Here is a 20545-nt window from a genome sequence, read left to right on the forward strand (position 1 = left end):
AAGATGATGATGCAATGACAAGCAAGGCCAAAGCTAGGGCTGTGACATAGGGTTTGAGATGAGATGGTGATGTTGAAGATGTTTATGGAGATTGCCCTCCCGAAGATGGGAGAGTTGTTGGTGATGATGATGATGATGATTTCCCCCTCCGGTAGGGAAGTTCCCCTGGCGGAATCGCTCCGCCGAAGGGCAAAAGTGCTCCTGCCCAAGTTTCGCCTCGAGACAGCGGGGCTCTGTCCAAAAAGTCCTCTCCTCATTTTTCTAGGTCAAAATTACCTATATACCAAAAGATGGGCACCGGAGGTGGGCCTAGGTGAGCACAATCCACCAGGGCGCGCCTGGGCTCCCTGGCGCGCTCAGGTGGGTTGTGCCCACCAGGTGGACCCCCTTTGGTAGTTATTTGCTCCAATATTAATCATATATTTGATAAAAAACATCTCTGTGAAGTTTCTGCTTGTTTGGAGTTGTGCAGAATAGGTGGCCTGACGTAGCTTTTCCAGGTCCAGATTTCCAGCTGCCGGAATTCTCCCTCTTTGTGTGTACCTTGTAAATTATGAGAGAAAAGGCATTAGAATTACTCCAAAAAGAATTATTATGCATAAAAACATCATAAATAACAGTAAGGAAACATGATGCAAAATGGACGTATCAACTCCCCCAAGCTTAGACCTCGCTTGTCCTCAAGTGAAAAACCGAAATCGAAAAACATGTCCACATGCTTAGAGAGAGAGAGGTGTCGATAAAAAAAATACGGACATAGAAGCATCATGTTCATTATTATAACAGCAACAAACTTTAATATAAGACTCTTATCATAATGCTCTTATCATAGACTTCTCATGAATAGGTGACAATTCATCACACTATTGAAGTATAAATATAAACTATATTAGAAACCAACAAACTATGTTCCTAGTCAACTTTGCAACTACAATTCATCATCTTTTCAGGAAGGGTCACGTATCGGAGCATGTAGGCAAGTCCACATACTCAACCATCATATAGTCTTCTAGATTGCTAACACTCACCGCGTACACATTAGCAAAACGTTTCAACCGGACACATAGAAAGATAGGGGCTAATAGTTTCGCCTCCCAAAGTATTCACCTCAAGGGTGATGTCAACAATAATAACTCATGCTATCTATATTAAACTGGACATATGTGCCTAGATCTTTCCTCGCCACATGATGCTTGCCAAGGGAGAAAAATAAAAAGGAATGGAAGGAAAACTTTGACTCTTTGCATAAAAGTAAATAAATAAAAGTAAAAGATAGGCCCTTCGAAGAGGGAAGCAGAGGTTGTCATGTGCTTATTTGTTTGTATGCTCAACCCCTTAGTGTAAAAGAACGTCACGTTGCATTGCCCCTTGTGATAGCGACCTTTATTATGCAGTCTATCGCTTTTATTCTTCACCATCACAAGTTCGTACAACGCTCAATTTTCTCTTACACTAAATGATCTCACACTTTTAGAAGCAATTTTTATTGCCTTTTTGCACCGATGACAACTTACTTGAGGGATCTTGCTCAATCCCTAGGTAGGTATCATGGAATCTTGAAAATAAGATTTGGGTTTAAGGGTTTTTGGATGCACAAGTAGTATCTCTACTTAGTGCGGAATTTTTGGCTAGCAAAGATAGGGGGCAAGCACCACATGTTAAAGGATCCATGACAATATGACTTCTATGTGAATATAAACAAACATAAACCATTAAGTTGTCTTCCTTGTCCAACGTCAACAATTTTGGCATATAATATTTTGATGAGGGCTCACAATCACAAAAGATTTCTAGGATAGTATATTTATATGTGAATCTTCTCTTCCCTTATTAATTCTTTCATGAGTTGCATCATTGCCTAATTCTATGTTTGTCAATCTCTAATAAAATTTTCTACTTATACTTTTCCTTATGTTGTGTCATCACCTACCATAAGATTAGTATATGATCTTCTTGATTTATTTCCTTTCTTTTATTTATTTCCTTTCTCTTTTTTTCTTCCTTATTTCTTTTCTTTTATTTGCAACATGAAAGTGAAGAAAGCAAAAACTTAAACTAAAATTTATTATATATCTTGCACACGATTACAAGGATAGATCACTAAGCAAACTCTCAAAGAAGAAAGGATCGAACTAAACTTTTATTCATCTAAAGCAAAAGATCGAACTAAAATAAGTAAAGGCAAAAAGATAGTGGCATGATACAATACCGGGGCACCTCCCCCAAGCTTGGCGGAAGCCAAGGGGAGTGCCCATACCCGATACTCAATTTTCCTTTGGTGATGAAGAATATGGTGGTGATGGCAATTGTGCCTTCAAATTTTTCATATTGTACTTAAGGAGAGAAATTTCCTCCTTTAAATCATCGACTTCCAGCTCCAGCTTCAAGATCTTGTCACATAAATCCCCTTTGCTTTTCTGCCAAAAACGAAAAGGAATAGATTGGTTTTTAGACTAGTTAGCTCTCTTAGGGAGACTTGACTTCTTGAACTCCACGTGCATATCCCCGGGTTGAGGTAGAGGATCATCCTCCTCCTCCGAGCTTGAATCATCGATCCTCATCAAGTGAGCATCCTCCTCGTCATCTGTAGTTCGCCCATAGGGAGATATGTCCCCATAGGTCTTTGGGTCAGCAATGAGATGTGAGACATAGCTCTCTCCGTCGGAGTCTTGGGACGACATATTTCCAGAACAGCGCAGAAAACAGCAAGAAAAGAGAATAGAGGATTTCTCCGTGATACGGTGATCAACAGGTTCGGGGAGTATTTATAGATTTTTTTATCTTGGGGGACAAGCAAACTGTAGAAAAATGGAGTCTGTAAGGTATCCCAGGTGGGCACAAGACACCATGGCGCGCCAGGCTTGCCTGGCGCGCCCTGGTGTCTTGTGCCCACCAGGGTACGCTTCCTGGAAGTTTCTTATTTTCCTATTTTTCTAAATATTCCAAAACTGACAAAAAATATTTTTGCGGATTTTGCAGAGTCCGTTTAATTACCGTATCATGTACCTCCTTATTTTCATGATTCTGGAGTGTTCCGGAAGGACTCCTTTATGTGTTCTTGTGTCGAAGTTTGGATAATATTACTTTCAACATTAATGGGCGTACCTGAGATATAATGTTTTATTCATTGCCCATTGACAACCTTCGGGTTAGTACATTCGTCATTATTTATTTTGATGGCTCCAGACCGATAAACCTCCTCGATAATGTAGGGGCCTTCCCATTTTGAGAGGAGTTTTCCTGCAAAGAATCTAAAATGAGAGTTGTACAAAAGAACATATTCTCTGACTTAAACCCACACTTTTGGATTCTTTTGTCATGCCATCTTTTAACTTTTTCTTTGAATAGTTTTGCATTTTCATAAGCCTGGGTTCTTCATTCATCTAATGAGCTAATATCAAATAACCTCTTTTCACCAGCAAGTTTGAAATCATAATTTAGTTCTTTGATGGCCCAATATGCTTTATGTTCTAACTTAAGAGGCAAATGACAAGCTTTTCCATAAACCATTTTATAAGGAGACATACCCATATGATTTTTATATGTTGTTCTACAAGCCCAAAGTGCATCATCAAATTTCTTAGACCAGTTCTTCCTGGACCTATTCACAGTCTTTTGTAAAATTATATTTATTTCTCTATTGCTAAGGTCAACTTGACCACTAGACTGAGGATGATAAGGTGGTGCAATTCTATGGTTAACATCAGACTTGGCAAGCATTTTACAGAAAGCACCATGAATAAAGTGTGAACCACCATCAGTCATTAAATATCTAGGGACTCCAAACCTTGGGAAAATAACTTCCTTAAGCATTTTAATAGAGGTGTTGTGATCAGCACTACTGGTTGGAATAGCTTTTACCCATTTAGTAACATAATCAACAGCAACCAAAATATGTGTATACCCATTAGAGGAAGGAAAATGTCCCATGTAATTAAATCCCAAAACATCAAATGGTTCAACAATAAGTGAATAGTTCATAGGCATTTCTTGACGCTTACCAATATTACCTATTCTTTGACATTCATCACAAGATAAGACAAACTTACAGACATCCTTGAAGAGAGTAGGCCAATAAAATCCAGATTGCAATACCTTGTGAGCAGTTCTATCTCCAGCATGATGCCCTCCATAAGCTTCAGAGCGACATTTCCGTAGGATTTGTCCCTGTTCATGCTCAGGTACACAACGTCTAATAATACCATCTACTCCTTCTTTATAAAGATGTGGGTCATCCCAAAAGTAATGTCTTAAATCATAGAAGAATTTTTTTTCTTTTGTTGGTATGTAAAGCTAGGTGGTAAATATTTAGCAACAATGTAATTAGCATAGTCAGTATACCAAGAGTACTATGAGCAACATTTATTGCAGCTAACTGCTCATCGGGAAAACTATCATCAATAGGTACTGGGTCATCAGGCACATTTTCAAGCCTAGATAAATTATCAGCTACGGGGTTCTCAGCTCCTTTTCTATCAATGATATGTAAATCAAATTCTTGTAACAAGAGAACCCATCGAATAAGTCTAGGTTTAGCCTCTTTCTTTTCCATAAGATATTTAATAGCAACATGATCGGTGTGAACAATTACTTTGGAATCAACAATATAAGGTCTAAATTTATCACAAGCAAACACCACTGCTAAGCATTCTTTTTCGGTAGTAGCATAGTTCTGTTGAGCACTGTCTAGAGTTTTACTAGCATAATGAATAACATTCAGTTTCTTATCAACTCTTTGTCCTAGAACAACACCAACAGCATAATCACTAGCATCACACATAATTTCAAAAGGCAAGTTCCAATCAGATGGTTGAACAATATGTGACGCTCCGAGTCCGATGCGCCAGGTGTCTTTCAGTTATTCGCCGACGCTCCCATGTCTTTTGCTTGCGTGTTGCATTTCATCATGTCATCATGTGCATTGCATCATCATGTTTTTGAAACTTGCATTCGTCCGGGTTCCCCCAGTTCCGTCCGTTGTCCGTTCTGAGCCCAACCACACTCGCACGCGCCCGCGGCATGTCCGAAATAGTATTTTATAAGTGGCCGGAAAATGTTCTCAGAATGGGTTGAAAGTTAGCGTGCGGTGTTGTTTTGTTGTTAGTAGGTCGCCTACCAAGTTTTATCGCATTCGGAGTTCGTTTGATGCCCCAACGGATAACTATAGCGGCAGTATAGTCGGTCTATCATCGGACGTTTTCGGTCTCCGAAAAAACTGTTGCCAGGCTTTCCCTCTCTTTCCTCCCTAACCATCTATACAGTCCACTACCTACCGCCAGACCCAACCTAACCTCTCTTGTCAGCCCGCGGTTCTCCTCGCGCGCGCGTCCGAAAGCTGTCCCGGACCCGACCCCGGCAGTCGTCACCATTGATTTCGGATCATCCCCAAACATCCCTAAAACATCTGCGATTATTTATTTGGACCCTCTAGCCTTTATTTTTCTCGGCCGTCCGATTATAATCATAGGGACGAGATAGCCCTACCCAAATCCCTACCTATATATATAGTCTAACCCTAGCCCTGTCCCATCCATCCATCAAATCCTCCCCGCCGCCGCCACCCACTCTTCCTTGTTCCTCGGGATCTTCCCGATCCACTCGATCGAGCCACCCGACTAGCCTCCTTCCTCGTTATCCCCATCGGCCAACCACCTCTCTCGCCTCGATCCACCAACCAGCGTAGCAACCCCCGCCTCCTCCTCACGCCAGGGGCTCGTCCTCGCGCCAGAGCGCACGCAGTCAGCTCCGACCGGTGCCCCACCCAGACTCCATCCGCGGCCATGCTTCCTTGCCTCCACGCCCGCAACCACCCGAGGAGAGAGCCTCGCGCTCGTGCACGGGCACGCACATGAGCTTCTGCGCCCGCGCCTCGATCCCGACGCCATGAAGGACCTCTGAGCTCTTCCCCAACGTCGGCCTCCTCAACCACCCCGCGCCACCACTGGCAGCTCGTTGCCAGAGACCCGTCAGCAGACCACCAGCGTCGTGCCCCGCCATGCTTCGTGCCTTGTCGACTGTCGCCGAGAGCGTGTTGCGCCCCTCACTGAACCTCACAGCCGCCTTGCCTGCTCTATGTCCAACCTGCAGCACTGAGGAGAGGCCTCTGCGTGGACCCCGCCAACCGGTCCTGCTGCTGCCGCCAAGCTGCATCCGCGCCATCCTCGTCGCCAAGACCGTTGGAGGTCGCGTCCTCGCCGCCAGTGGCGGAGCCAGAACTTTTTTGAAGCCCGGGCAAGCTTGAGCCTAAGTCTAATTTGGAAATCAAAATCAAGTGTTTCGATAAACAATATATAAAATCGCCCCAAACTTCAAAAACACAAATATCCAATAGTAATGAAGTGAAAATATGAACATATCAGTCATGCAAAATGTAATTTTAATGTGAGCTAGTATATGATACATCAATATTCAGTTTTATATACTACCAGAATCGGGTTCTTTGTCAAGTACCAAAGTAGTCGGCGAAGGCCGGTATCACAGCTCAGCAACTAGTTTGCCGAGTGCAACACTCGACAAACCCTACTTGAAATACCCCCTTTCAGCAAAGAGAGCTTAATCGATTTCCTTCCATCGGATACTTGACAAAGACTTTATCGAGGGTTAAAATGAGCTACTCGGTAAAATAAAGTAGGCTAACGGCTAGTTAGACAGATATGGCGCCTGCCACGTGGCATGTTGTCTTTGCCGAGTATCTTTCGTACCATACTTGGCGAAGACAATACAATTGAAGGGTGACACATGCCAATTGCAGTCTTCGGCAAAGCGTCCGTTGGTTTGCCGACTATCTTCCGTACCTTACTCGCCGAAGACAGGACAACTGAAGGGTGACACATGTCCTTGATGTTTGCCAAGTGCAGTCCTCGGCAAAGCATTTGTTGGTTTGTCGAGTCCTGCCTTTAGCAAGCGTTCGTAGGCTTGTCGAGTGCTGCCTTTAGCATGATACTAGGTGAAGATGGTTCCATTGCAGTTAACGTGTCCTTGGTGTTTGTCGAGTGTTGCCTTTAGCAAGCGTTCGTAGGTTTTCTGAGTGCCCCCTCAATCACACTCGACAAACAACTTTCGGCAAAAGGGCTGCTCAGGTCGCACCATGTGTCGCCCATTGCCAAGTGTCCTGGAGAAGGCTCTCGCCAAACTGTCCTAGGAGCTTCGAGATATTGCCATGTGACAACATAAGTCATAAAACAAGGCCATGCATAGAACTAAACTTGTCATGTTACTTGTAAAAATATATCTATCAAAATTAGCATCCAAACATCCTAGAAGGCACTATACAACAAAAACAATTGAATTTCTAATGCACATAAATTAAGTGTTGCGATTAGTGAACATATTCAAAATAGAGAGCTTGTGTAAGAAAAGAGACGGACATAGGGCCTGTTTTGAAGCCCTCCAGCTCCACACTTCACAAACTTCTCAGATGAAAAAGTCCCAAACGGTTTGGCTCTAAGAAGCTGGATTCTCGAAGTTATGCCGATGCCAGTGCAAAATCCTGGAGGAGGGTCGGCCCAGCTCCACGAATACGAAAAGCTGGAGTTCGCTCATATTACAACCAAATTGCCACCGCCAAGTGAAGCGAAGCGAACCGGTACGCTCAGTCGAACGCATCGCTCGATAAAATCACTACAGGGGCTCGTTCCTTCCATGTCTAGCACAAACTGGGCTGCCTCCTTGCGGCCCAAACTCGGGCCCAACCATCCCAGCAACTGCCCAGCTAGGCTTTAGCGCTGGAGAAGCTATGCAGGACGCCGAACGCTTGAGAGTCGCTAGGTGAAGCAAGAAGCTGGCTAGGGAAGCTAGATTTGGGAAGTTTTGTGAAGTTGGAGGAGTTCAGAACACACCAATAGTACTGAATATATCAGTATCACGAGGCAGTCGCCGCACCACCTAAACTCAAAATTTAGCCCTAATCTATCAATCTTCAAATTAGTTAGAAATTTTACCTAATCAGGAGAAAGACCAGAAAGGCACTGGACGAGGAAGATATAAGCCATTCCTAGAGATGGATCCGCTCCACCCGCCACCGGCCGTGCGCCTAGGGCGGCCTCCGGATTCGCTCGCCGCCGGTTCGTCTCCATAGTCCAGCCTATTTTTCCCTTTTTTCAAGGGGTAGAAACAAGCAGCCGAAGTGGTTTTTTCTAGGCAATCTCGCGAAGCTTTATTAAACTGCACCAATGTTTACAGAGATAAAAGATAGATTGTCGGGGTGTCCTAACCAAACATGGCGGCCCACCCCTAGCTTCAAAACATGCTTCGCTAGATTGTGAGCTTCGAAATTCGAGCTCCTAAATTCATGTCCAAAGTTGCAAACTGCAAAAGAAATACTGTGCTCCAAGATTTCATGTAGAATGGCTTCGTTGTGAACTGCTCGTTTTGGAAGAAGGGAATCCAAAGTTGCAAACTGCAAACGAGCAGCTGAAGTGGTGGCGTCGTTGTGACTGCTCGTTTTGGAAGAAGGGAATCGCAGCCCATGACTGACGAACATTACGCCGATTGCACTTGGTAGGCCTAGTTAATTAGCCCATGACAACGCTTGGTAGGAGCCCATTGTTGTGTTCTGCTCAAAAAGAAAAAAATGAACCCATTTGTTTATCACGTATCGTACACTTCTGCCCGGGCAAACTATGATGCATAACAGATTTTGCCCCATTGTTTATCAGGTGTGTACGCTGTCCCGTGGCCAACGAGCCCGGGCAAGTGCCCGGGGTGGCCGGGCGCTGGCTCCGCCACTGCTCGCCGCCCCTGCTGCCTTCCCCGTTCTATTTCTGCACTGAAGCTCTCTTTCTCTCTCGTCACTGACCTCTCTCCCTCTAAGCTTTCTGTCATTTATACTCCAGGGAGACCACCATGACCTCGAAGCTCCATGCGCCGCTGCCCGAGTCGTCGCCCGCCTACGTCCTCCTCTGCTTTGTTGCATCGAGCGAGCGAGGGGAGCGCCTGCGTTGACCGCGCCGCCAGCGTGCTGGGCCACCGCTTGCCTTCACCCGCATCAGCCCAGCAGCGCCAAGGCCGTGCCAGGCCTGCGGGGCCTCTCCACCAGCCGGGCCGAGGCCCATGGTGAGGCCGCCCCCGTGCGCCCTCCTTTTTTCCTTTTCTTTTTTTCCTGCAGTTGGGTCAGATCTCAGATTCGGCCCATATCCTTTTTTTCCTGCCTCTGCGATTTAGCTTTTATTCCAAGGAGTGCAATTTTTCAGAAAAGTCTCTAGAGTTCATGCATTTAATAACTCATCAACTATACATCATATGTTAAAACATTATATATGAAAAATGCTTAGAATTATGTGTAGGTTAATTATATGCCACTTTCATGCATGTTAAAAATGTTTAAACTTGTTGTTTGCTTTGTTTTGCTATATTGCCATGCTAAAATGCTTTAATTCATAACTAATTAACCGTAGCTCCAAATTTAATAAACTTTATATGTAAACTAGTTGACCCATTGCGTCAAATGGCGCAGAGACCCGCTAAAGACATGCTATCGATGAAAATAGTTTCTTGCTGCAAGGACCCTGCTAAATCATGCTATTTTTTAAACATGTTTATTACATTGTGAAATAATAGTCTGGGAAAAGGAAAATTGCATAATATGAATATGTTCAGTTTGAAAATATGCCCACTATGATGAGAGAGTAAAGTTGGCATGGTTGTAGTTTTTTGGCAATGGGTTTGGAAAAAGAAAATATTTGTGTGACATGAATAGGTTACTATAGGCTTGAGCAATCACATAGGACACGAATTGTAACTATTTTTATAAAAAAGAATAGACTTGTCCTTCAAAATATATACTTGAGCATGCATAATTTGTTATGTTATTCAGGAACATGGAGGCATAAGTTTTTAAAAAAAAATACAAACAAAGGATGAAATGTAAATAGTTGCTTAATGTAATTATGCAACAAATTAGAACATCGGTGGGTCAAATAACTGAGCCTGCAATTAGAAAGTCCAAATAGCTTACGCTAAAAAGAAGGTAAACATAGGTGACACAATAAAGCCTGGTTTGATGAACTCTATCGCACACTTTGTGATGTTTGATGAATAAAGCTACCCCTCAAAAAAAAGTGACACAATAAAATGTACTTAATACATGATGAACATTTCTAAATAGTGGTCAAATACATCATATAATTTGGTTCTGTACAAAAAAAGTTTCCTCTTTTGTGTATATATCCTAAACACCACCCCTTGCGATGAACTGTGTCTTTGTCCACAAATTTGGTTATTCCCCATCCAGCATGTCAGTTGCAGTCTCCTGAAGCATAGGAACAACACAAGTTAAAACAATCTGGTCAAACATACACTAAGAATATACTCATGGGCATTATCGACAGATTAAACCAAAGTTATAGTGCAGCAGGTTCTCTGTAAAGTCAAGTTACCATGCGGTTTTTACGAACCAATGGAGAAAAGCCGAAACACTGACCCAAGAATTAACCTGAGAAGGCCGTTCTTCAAGCTGACTCCTAGCAGAAGATGATGCATCTAAGTGAAGCTGCCTGGAGATTTCCTATATGTCCCTTGCTCTCTACTGCAACACATAGTTGGAATGGCATATAAGATAAGTGTGAGGTACTGACAGAAGCTCACTCTCAAAAGGCACATTCAGTATGTGTATGTAATGATATAGATGCATTATTAATTAAGTAACCTGAATAAGTAGTTGCATATTTCTTCTAGGGACAACTGTTTACATATTTCTTCTATATCCATTGCTCTCTGATGTTATAGCATATATCTGTACTGTAAGTAACAAAAGAGTAGTCTCTTTCCTTTTTTCAACATAACAGTCTACTTATCTGATGCACTTGGGCTAACAGGAACATAAGAAAACACCAATGACTAATCATTTGGAAGGCAGCATGGCTGAGTCCTACACATGGCTAGTCAAGCCCTCTTGCCAAGCTGGAAAGTTTCTTACAAATGCGGAAATATCCATAAGATTGCATCTCTCCTGTTCTACTCAAATAATATTTTGTATATATCAGAGGTTTCAAAAGCTAGGTACCGGTTAACTCCTATTGTGTCTGTTTGTATATATATATCATTGGTCTGTTTTATTCTAGAGCCTTACTAACCAAATAAAGACCAAAATTTTGAAGTAAATTCTATGCCTAGAAACCAAATAAGAACTACACTGAAAATATTTATGAATTACTACAACTATTCAGACCATTTTAGACTACTTTAGTATGAGACTGTAACCAAGAATAATGAATGTAGGTGATCTGATATCTTGTTCGAACAATAAAATAAATAAGGACATACAGGTGATGGATTTGACCAACAAAACCAAATACTTCTAGATCTGTACGAACTTTTAAAGAATTGATCAAATCTTAAAAGTTAGAAAGGCTAAGGAGATAGAGTAATGACATGTTACAGGAATAAGCATGCATGTCCGCTGACCATACATAGTAGCTGATTAGCGATGATGCACTCAATGCGAACCGGTGTTTCCATGCCTATCAGGATAAAGGTATTCTTTTCTGCAAGGATAAACATGGAAGTGGAGTGATCAAGCAGACCGAAAAGAGTTTTCATGACTTAAAAATAATAAACAGAATATGGAAATAAGTGCTTTGAAACATAGAATTTTGGAGCTGCACAAAAGATGCAGCTGAAGAGGACACCCCTAAATGAGAACATCAAGCTAAAAAATTAAGCTAGCAAACCAGTCTGACCTATTAGATATCCCACATGGACAGTAGCACCTACATATTGAAGCAACAAAATTGACAAAAAAAATCCCCATATATGAACATCACAATCTGTGGGCATTAACTAAACACAAATTAAACCTAAAAGAAGAAGTCAAATGATAAATCCTCTACAACATTAACACATGGGTGATAACATCAAGAAAACAATTGATTGTGTTCACACGAGAGAAATATCACCTTGTTCTTCTTCACCAAATTCTTCTGCTGGATTATTCCTCCTCTTATTTCTCAGATCGTCAGACATCGAATCAGAGAATGGAGCGCCTAACAGAGCAGAGCAGGGAAAATCTTTAGGTCTAGTAAAACATTAGCCAAGCGAGTACACAAATTCTTGTCAATTACCTTGAGGAATATGAGATCCAAAAATAATACACTGCGATAAGGTGACCATTATGACAATGTCCATGGACCTGCAAGCACCATTGAGTACAATCACAGAAAAAAAATCAAAAATACATTACAGAACAACAGGACATCATCACAATAATACCTTTAATCTAAGAGAATAAATGAATAATAATGAAGAAATAATGGAAGGAGAACAGAACTATAAAGCTTTTATTAATCGATGAGTAGCCTGGTTCACTTCCCAAATATAAATATGCAGAAATTGAGGGAGATGGACACCGATCAATTTGACATGCTGCGCTTTCTGCCAAACCAAGAGACAACCAGCCAATGTATTTTTAGCTCCACTACACCAATCTGATTGTAAGCTGATCAAGCAGAAAGAATAGACAATATAAACCATGCCCCTATTATCCTAACCCAGGGCAGCCGACAAGCGGGACCAGGAGCAGCACCGGCCCACCTGTCATTGCGATACCACAAGCTCGCGCCAAAATAATGTGCCTTACTAACCAAACATGCTGAAGATCAAGATAGCTAATGAGTTAAGGATCATTTTTCAGCGGCAGGCCCGTCTGAAGCAGATCACAAAATTCTATCACTGCCCTTGAACTCCTTACACCTAAGCTCGAGAACACACAAATGCTTCTATGAAAGCTTCAGACGACCAGTAAGTCAGTCGGTATTACTCAAAAGAAATAATAGAATAATCAAACAAAAAAACAGTTAGGCTGGAATAACTTCAGATCTAGAAGCATATCTGATGTAAGGACCAGATATGCAATCTCAATGGTGAGAACCCGTGCAAGATTAAGAAATTATCAAAGTCCCTGTCAATAAGTCCTGATTAACCGGTAGATAAAATGCCAATATCCTTTCACTTAATTCAGACAGCACGTATAGGATCATGTAGCAGTACATGTGTGTGATTAGAAACCAAGTTCATTATGGAAAGGGACATTTTGTACAAATGTTATGAATGAAAGCTCTTATTTTCATATTTTTGTATCCTTTTTTAAACTATGAATCTAATCTTTTGGAAAAAATAAGTCTCTTATCATTATGTGTAAATAAAAATTACATTGCAACCACTTGGGATGAGTCAAGTGGATCTGAAACAATGGTTGTCCTGCTCCGGCCCCTAGTGTACCTCCCTCCTACAGTCCTGCTCCAGCTCCTTCTTTAGCTCGTCAGCTCCTCACGTTAGCCTTCACGCAGCTGGAGGAAGGAGGCAGGCGCATAGGATCTGCAACAACGTCCAGAAAACAAAATTTACATATTTTTCAGAAGATGGACGTACCAGAACTATCTCAATAATGAGCTAACATCTAAAACACCAGAAACTGAAGAACGCGGCAGCAGCACAAATCTTCTTCACAATAAGAAAAGTAATCTTAAATTAGACAAGGATACTGGTATGCAAATTTGAGGTAGAAAAATGTTCATTTTCCCAGGTACTAACTCTCAACTGGTTTGCAAATAAACTGACTAAAAAGATCTGTAGATTAAACATGAGATCCGACTGACAAGCACGAAATGACATTCTGTTCTAGGCTCAAATCAGCAAGTAAGTAGTAACCACCTTAATTAGAAGGGTCCCCTCAGCCTGAGGCCATACAAGTAAGGTGGCCCCTGACAAAGAGGGTCTCATGCTCTATGGGTCAGCCTGGTATCCTTCATTTGCGCAAAACTACTCTGGGCCATGGGTCTCTTTTGAAATCTACCACAGCATATAATTGCATGTGCTTGTCCCTGTTCAGTTTCTGCACAACATTACAACAATTTGTGAGGTGATTTATAATTGAGAGAATTCCTTATTTAACACTGGCTTAAACTTTTATTCCCTATTTAACACTGGAAAAATATTTCTTCCCTCTCTAACACAACCTTTAAATTTTGTTCCCAATATAACACTTTCATCTATTTTTTGTGCAAACAATGTTAAATGACACGTGAAATGACAATTTTACCCTCATACATCTATTCAGTTCTTTTATTTATTTTGGTGTCCTATTTAAGGGTGGAATCCATGGTTAGTGTAACAGAATGGCGTCATATTCCTAGAGATCACACGTACGAGTACCAAACAGCTAACTCCCTAATGGATGGATTTCTTAAGCTAGCTTGCACATAGCACACGCACGTATAAAACAACATGGCCGCCGACTTGCTTGCTTGATGGCTCGACTCGACGAAACACGCACACGACACACGCGAACAATATGAGGACACGCCGAGTTGATTACAAAAGGACCGTGTCGTGCCTTTGGATTTTTTTTATTTTTTTTTACCGTATCATGCCTTGGGATTTTCAATTGCTAGTATTTCTGATTAGGGTGACGGTTCAGTGTACCTATATATCAGCTGCCAACACAATCTAGCCTTTTCAGAGTATCAAACTCTAGCATACACATGTATGCGTACAAGACACGGACACAGACGAGTTGGGTTTAATTCCAACATCGGTGTTCTTGTGCAAGCGGATTGTGGGCCGGGTGAAGCCAATGAGAATGACTTTGACCTGACTTAGGTCCTTCTAGTGCCAGGGGTAAACTTGTCATTTCACATGTCATTTAATATCATTAGGTCAAAAAATGTACTGAAGTGTTATATTGGGAACATAATTTAAAGTTGGTGTTATATAGGGAAGAAATATTTCTTCGATGTTAAATAGGGAAACAAAATTTAAAACAGTGTCAAATAAGGAATTCTTTCTTTATAATTTCTCCACAACATACATTTTGTCCAGTCATGGAAAGTCTACAAAGAAAAATCACGATAGCCGAGAGAAGTCATGGTATTCTTGCTGCAAAAACTACGGCTAGATCAGTTTTAAAGTTCAAATTTTAGTTTGTAGAAACAACTTAAGTGGCAAGTTATTAGATATTCTGCATCAGAACAGAGTCTTGACTAAATAATAACTTACATAAGCACTGGACCTATGCAGACCAACTAAACTGAATATTCTACATCAGAACAAAATATTGACTAATTAATAACTGACATAAGCACCGGACCTGTAAACAATCGCCCTCTAGGACAAATGTAGACCAAACTAAACTGAATATTCTCTACCAGAACAGAATCTGGGACAAATGCAGACCAAAGTCACCAAACTAAACTAAACTGAATATTCTACGCCAGAACAGAATCTTGACGACATACGTATGAAATGGCCAAAAACTGATTACAAGTAACGTTTGTATCCTAGCATTACTACAAAGGTAAATTGAGGTACTGATCATGTGCATGCAAACACACAGGGAGTGTTTCATTTACATTCACCTTTGATTCTCCATATATTTTATGTGCTCTCCAGTAAAAGAAAATATTTGGATGGTGAATTCACAAGCCAAGGACAACTGAAGTTGGTTATGTGACATACCGGGTATGAGTGTGATGTATACATGGATTTGAAATTCCTATATTTTCGAGCTCATCCATGATAAGATCCATAGCCTTCCATATATGTTTTGTAAGGATCACCAGACTCAACGTATGCCAGAGGAACTCCATGAGCGCTAAAACATAGCATGATCTGCAAGTTTCATGTTCCCTCAGATATAATATTTCATTCAGAGCGCATCAACTGAAAATGATAAATTCTATATAAAGTCCAGAAAGAATAAAACAACAAAGTAGGAGTAATCGAAGTTATATCTATATCAGTAGTAAGCCATTTTTGCTTGATTGCTAATAATCGAAGTTATATCTGTATCAGTAGTAAGCCATTTTTGCTTGACTGCTATCATACTAATTGAGGATGCATTCTCCAGGGAGCAAAAAAAGCAAACTAATTTTCTGAATACATTACAAACACACCGAGATAAGAAAATCTAAATGAGGCATCATGCCGTTAGGAGCCAAGCAATGGAAACCTAATGGTGAAAATACTACATAAACAGGTAGAATCGAATGGAAATCGAGGGAGCTTCAGGTGAGCGGGTCGCCCAGCCACATAGTATGCATCAAAATTCAGTATAAAAAAGGACTACTCATGAGTAGAAAGATCATTGTCGCAATTTGGAAGGACATGTTCTAGTAGGAATCCTAGATATACAAAGAGAGTATTAGTTCAGCAGAATCAATATCATTATGCAACAAACTATCAACCATTGCACTATATCTCAAGAATTTATAGTGTAGCCACCAAACAAAGTGGTAATCAAGGCAGCATCAATCTAACAACAATGGCTGACTGATGATGTTTTAGTCCTTCTGGTTTACTAATTCAGAGGAACTGTAACAAAAATCGCTCTTTGGTCAATATCATCAACTGATTCTTTGAACTCTAAATTCCACTCTTAGCTAAAATTATTCTTCCTCTCTTCTATGTCAGATCTGCACACGTCAAGTTTAAAAATCCATATAATAGCAAAGTAAAATACGTGTGAGGAAGAAATTAAGAGAGGGAGAGAAAGAGTGGAGCACCTAGTTCGCCGCCGGCTTGCATCGCTCGAGCCGCCTGCACCTCCAGATCCACGAGGCAGCCATGGGAGGAGAGATGAGCTCCTAGTTCCTCTCGCCTTCCCACACCGCCTGTTCACCTCGAGCTCCTTGCCCAGTGGGGGGGTGGAGGCAGAGGTGGCGCCTCTCATGGTGCAGAGGAGATGACGACGCGGTGGCGCAACAAGTCGACCTGTCGGCCGCCGGCAGGTGCGCGAGGCCTCACCCTGCCCCTTCCCCATGCTAGGATCGCTCACCTTCTCCTTCCCCGCTGTTGCTTGCCTTCCTCGCCGGCCTCCTCCTTCCCTTGTCGTCCGCATCCTACACCTCCCCTACATCCCCACCCGCACCGCGAAGACGACCTACGTCCGATGTGGATCGACGGTGACATGGAAGAGGACAGGAGGAGGCGAGCAGAGGAGAAGGCTGGCGGTGGGATCGACGGTGACATGATAGAGGAGAGGAGGAGGCGAGTGGAGAGACGAGGTCGGCCGGCGGCTGCTGGCGAGGAGAGGATGGTGGGGATCGAGGGAGGGGTGCGGCGGCTCGTGGGGATCGAGGGGAAAGAGAAAGAGGGCTAGGGTTCGTTTGGCGGCTGGGGTGGGAGTGGGGTACATAAACGAGATCGAACTAAATAACTTGAATGTAGTGTTTCGTCAATATGCAACTCGTTGCATATTGAGCTCCACTTAATTTGCAGTGTTGTTTGTTGCACTTTGTCATGCCATGTTTCATTAAACCGGACATGCATCATACTTGGTTATGCATCATGCCATGTTTATGTGATGGTTGTTTACTATGTTGTTTGCTTCTTTCTGAGTTACTTCTCGCGTTAGCTTCGGTTTCGTTCCGGAGTTGTGAGGATCCGTTTGTCTACGTCCGTTTGTCTTTTTCATGGACTCGTTCTTCTTCCTTGCGGGATCTCAGGCAAGATGACCATACCCTCGAAATCACTTCTATCTTTGCTTGCTAGTTGTTCGCTCTATTGCTATGCCGCGATACCTACCACTTGCTATATCATGCCTCCCATATTGACATGTCAAGCCTCTAACCCACCTTTCCTAGCAAACCGTTGTTTGGTTATGTTACCGTTTTGCTCAGCCCCTCTTATAGCGTTGCTAGTTGCAGGTGAAGATGGAGTTTGTTCCATGTTGGAACATGGATATTGGTGGGATATCATTATTATAACTTGTTTACTTTAATGCATTTATATACTTGGTAAAGGGTGGAAGGCTCGGCCTTATGCCTGGTGTTTTGTTCCACTCTTGCCGCCCTAGTTTCCGTCATATCGGTGTTATGTTCCTTAATTTTGTGTTCCTTACACAGTTGGGTGTTATGGGAACCCCTTGACGGTTCGCTTTGAATAAAACTCTTCCAGCAAGGCCCAACCTTGATTTTACCATTTGCCACCTAAGCCTTTTTCCCTTGGATTCTGCAGACTCAAGGTTCATCTTTATTTTAAACCCCCGGGCCAGTACTCCTCCGAGTGTTGGTCCAAACTGGGCGATGTCCGGCGCCCCCTGGGCAACCAGGGTCTATGCCAACCCGACGTCTTGCCCATCCGGTGTGCCCTGAGAACGAGATACGTGCGACTCCTATCGGGATTTGTCGGCACATCGGGTGGCTTTGCTGGTCTTGTTTTACCATTGTCGAAATGTCTTGTAACCGGGATTCCGAGACTGATCGGGTCTTCTCGGGACAAGGAATATCCTTCGTTGACCCCGGGAGCTTGTGATGGGCTAAGTTGGGACACCCCTGCAGGGTTTTGAACTTTCGAAAGCCGTGTCCGCGGTTATGGGCAGATGGGAATTTATTAATATTCGGTTGTAGAGAACCTGACATTTAACTTAATTAAAATGAACCAGCCGCGTGTGTAGCCGTGATGGTCTCTTTCCGACGGAGTCCGGGAAGCAAACATGGGTCTTGTGTTATGCTTGAACGTAAGTAGTTTCAGGATCACTTCGTGATCACTTCTAGTTCACGACCGTGCTTTGCTCCTCTTCTCGCTCTCATTTGCGTAAGTTATCCACCATATATGCTAGTGCTTGCTGCAGCTCCACCTCACTACCTTTTCCTACCCATAAGCTTAAATAGTCTTGATCTCGGGGGTGTGAGATTGCTGAGTCCCCGTGACTCGCAGATACTTCCAAACAGTTGCAGGTGCCGATGATATCAGTGCAGGTGACACAACCGAGCTCAAGTGGGAGCTCGATGAAGATCGTGTTCGTTGTGTTGTTTTGTTTCCTGTTGAACAGTAGTGGAGCCTAATTGGGTCGATCTGGGATCTAGCATTTGGGGTTGTCTTTATTTATGTTGGTTCCGTAGTCGGACCTTGATTGTATTCTGGATGATGTAATGTTATATTTATGTATTGTGTGAAGTGGCGATTGTAAGCCACTATTTATCCCTTTCTTATTCAGTACATGGGATGTGTAAATATTACCCCTCTTGCAACATGCCTACTATGCGGTTATGCCTCTAAGTCATACTCCGACATGTGGGAGATATAGCCGCATCATGGGTGTTACATAATAGGTGCAGAAAATAAGGATTTTTTAGCATTTCAAAGGCTTCTAAACAATCATCATCAAAAACAAAAGGAGTATCCTTTTGCAAAAGATTCGTAAGAGGCCTAGAAATTTTAGAAAAGTCTTTGATAAATCTCCTATAGAAACCAACATGACCTAAGAAACTACGAATACCTTTTATATCTTTAGGGCATGGAATTTTCTCAATTGCATCAACCTTAGCTTTGTCCACTTCAATACCTCTTTCAGAAATTTCATGACCCAAGACAATGCCTTCATTAACCATAAAGTGGCACTTCTCTCAATTCAAGACAAGATTTGTTTGTTCACATCTTCACAAAACTCGATCAAGATTGCTTAAACAATCATCAAAAGACTTCCCATAAACAGAGAAGTTGTCCATGAAAACCTCAACAATCTTTTCACAAAAGTCAGAGAATATAGCAGTCATACATCTTTGAAAGGTAGCAGGTGCATTACATAAACCGAAAGGCATACGTCTATAAGCATAGGTTCCAAAGGGACAAGTAAGAGTGGTCTTTTCTTGATCAGGTTGAGAAACGGGTATTTGTGAAAAACTAGAATATCCATGAAGGAAGCAAAAAATGTGTGTGCTTAGATAATATTTCAAGCATTTGATCAAAAAAAGGCAGAGGGTAATGATCTTTTCTAGTTGCTTTGTTTAATTTTCTAAAATCAATTACCATTCTATAGCCTGTAACAATTCTTTGTGGAATAAGTTCATTCTTATCATTAGGAAAAACATTTATACCTCCTTTTTTAGGGACACAATGAACAGGACTTACCCATCTACTATCAGCTATAGGATAAATTATACCTGCTTTCAGAAGTTTTAAGATTTCTGTTCTTACCACTTCCTTCATTTTTGGATTTAACCGACGTTGGTGATCAACAATGGGTTTAGCATCAGGTTCCATATTAATTTTGTGCTGACATAGAGTGGGACTAATGCCCTTTAAATCATCAAGAGTATATTCAATAGTAGCTCAGTGCTTTCTTAGAACTTTCAATAATCTTTATTTTTCATATTCTGAAATGTTAGCACTAATAATAACAGGATATATCTTCTTTTCATCAATATAAGCATATTTCAAAGTGTCTAGCAATTGTTTTAATTCAAACACAGGATCACCTTTAGGTGGAGTAGGACCTCCTAGAGTTTCAATAGGCAAGTTGTGTTTAAGCAAAGGACGTTTTTCAAAGAAAATCTTATCTATTTCATTTCTTTCATGCATATGTAAATCATTTTCATGGTCTAGCAAATATTGTTCTAAAGGATCAGTAGGCGGTACAACAATAGAAGCAAGATCAATTATTCCATCCTCACTAGGCAATTCTTTTTCATGAATCTTTCTACTAAACTTGGAAAAATTAAACTCATGAGATTCATCACCAAAACTAACACCGACAGTTTGTTTCTCACAGTCTATTCTAGCATTAACAGTGTTCAAGAAGAGTCTACCAAAGATTATGGGACAAAAATCA

The 20545-nt window shown here is 41.7% G+C and overlaps 1 protein-coding gene across 11 annotated transcripts; it reads right to left on the bottom strand.

Annotated features, from left to right (window-relative positions):
* Window positions 1-9933: 9933 nt before the first annotated feature.
* Window positions 9934-17125, bottom strand: LOC125537676. 11 transcript variants are annotated; one of them, XR_007296051.1, is made up of 9 exons: window positions 16497-17125; window positions 15451-15603; window positions 13648-13828; window positions 13147-13311; window positions 12060-12369; window positions 11895-11981; window positions 11371-11483; window positions 10421-10525; window positions 9979-10249 (listed from the first exon to the last, which is right to left on the bottom strand). XR_007296051.1 is itself a non-coding variant. In XM_048700996.1 (6 exons), the coding sequence occupies exons 1-5, from the start codon at window positions 16829-16831 to the stop codon at window positions 10461-10463; spliced, it is 630 nt and encodes a 209-aa protein (XP_048556953.1). In that variant the 5' UTR covers window positions 16832-17125; the 3' UTR covers window positions 9979-10249; window positions 10421-10460. The 11 variants fall into 11 exon arrangements, 1 of the variants encoding a protein (XP_048556953.1); XR_007296049.1 differs by having other exon boundaries at window positions 11409-11483; window positions 12060-12127; window positions 16497-17124; XR_007296050.1 differs by having other exon boundaries at window positions 10433-10525; window positions 12060-12127; window positions 16497-17124.
* Window positions 17126-20545: the final 3420 nt, after the last annotated feature.

This window comes from Triticum urartu, chromosome 2 (assembly GCF_003073215.2).
Source record: "Triticum urartu cultivar G1812 chromosome 2, Tu2.1, whole genome shotgun sequence".
Taxonomy (NCBI): domain Eukaryota; kingdom Viridiplantae; phylum Streptophyta; class Magnoliopsida; order Poales; family Poaceae; genus Triticum; species Triticum urartu.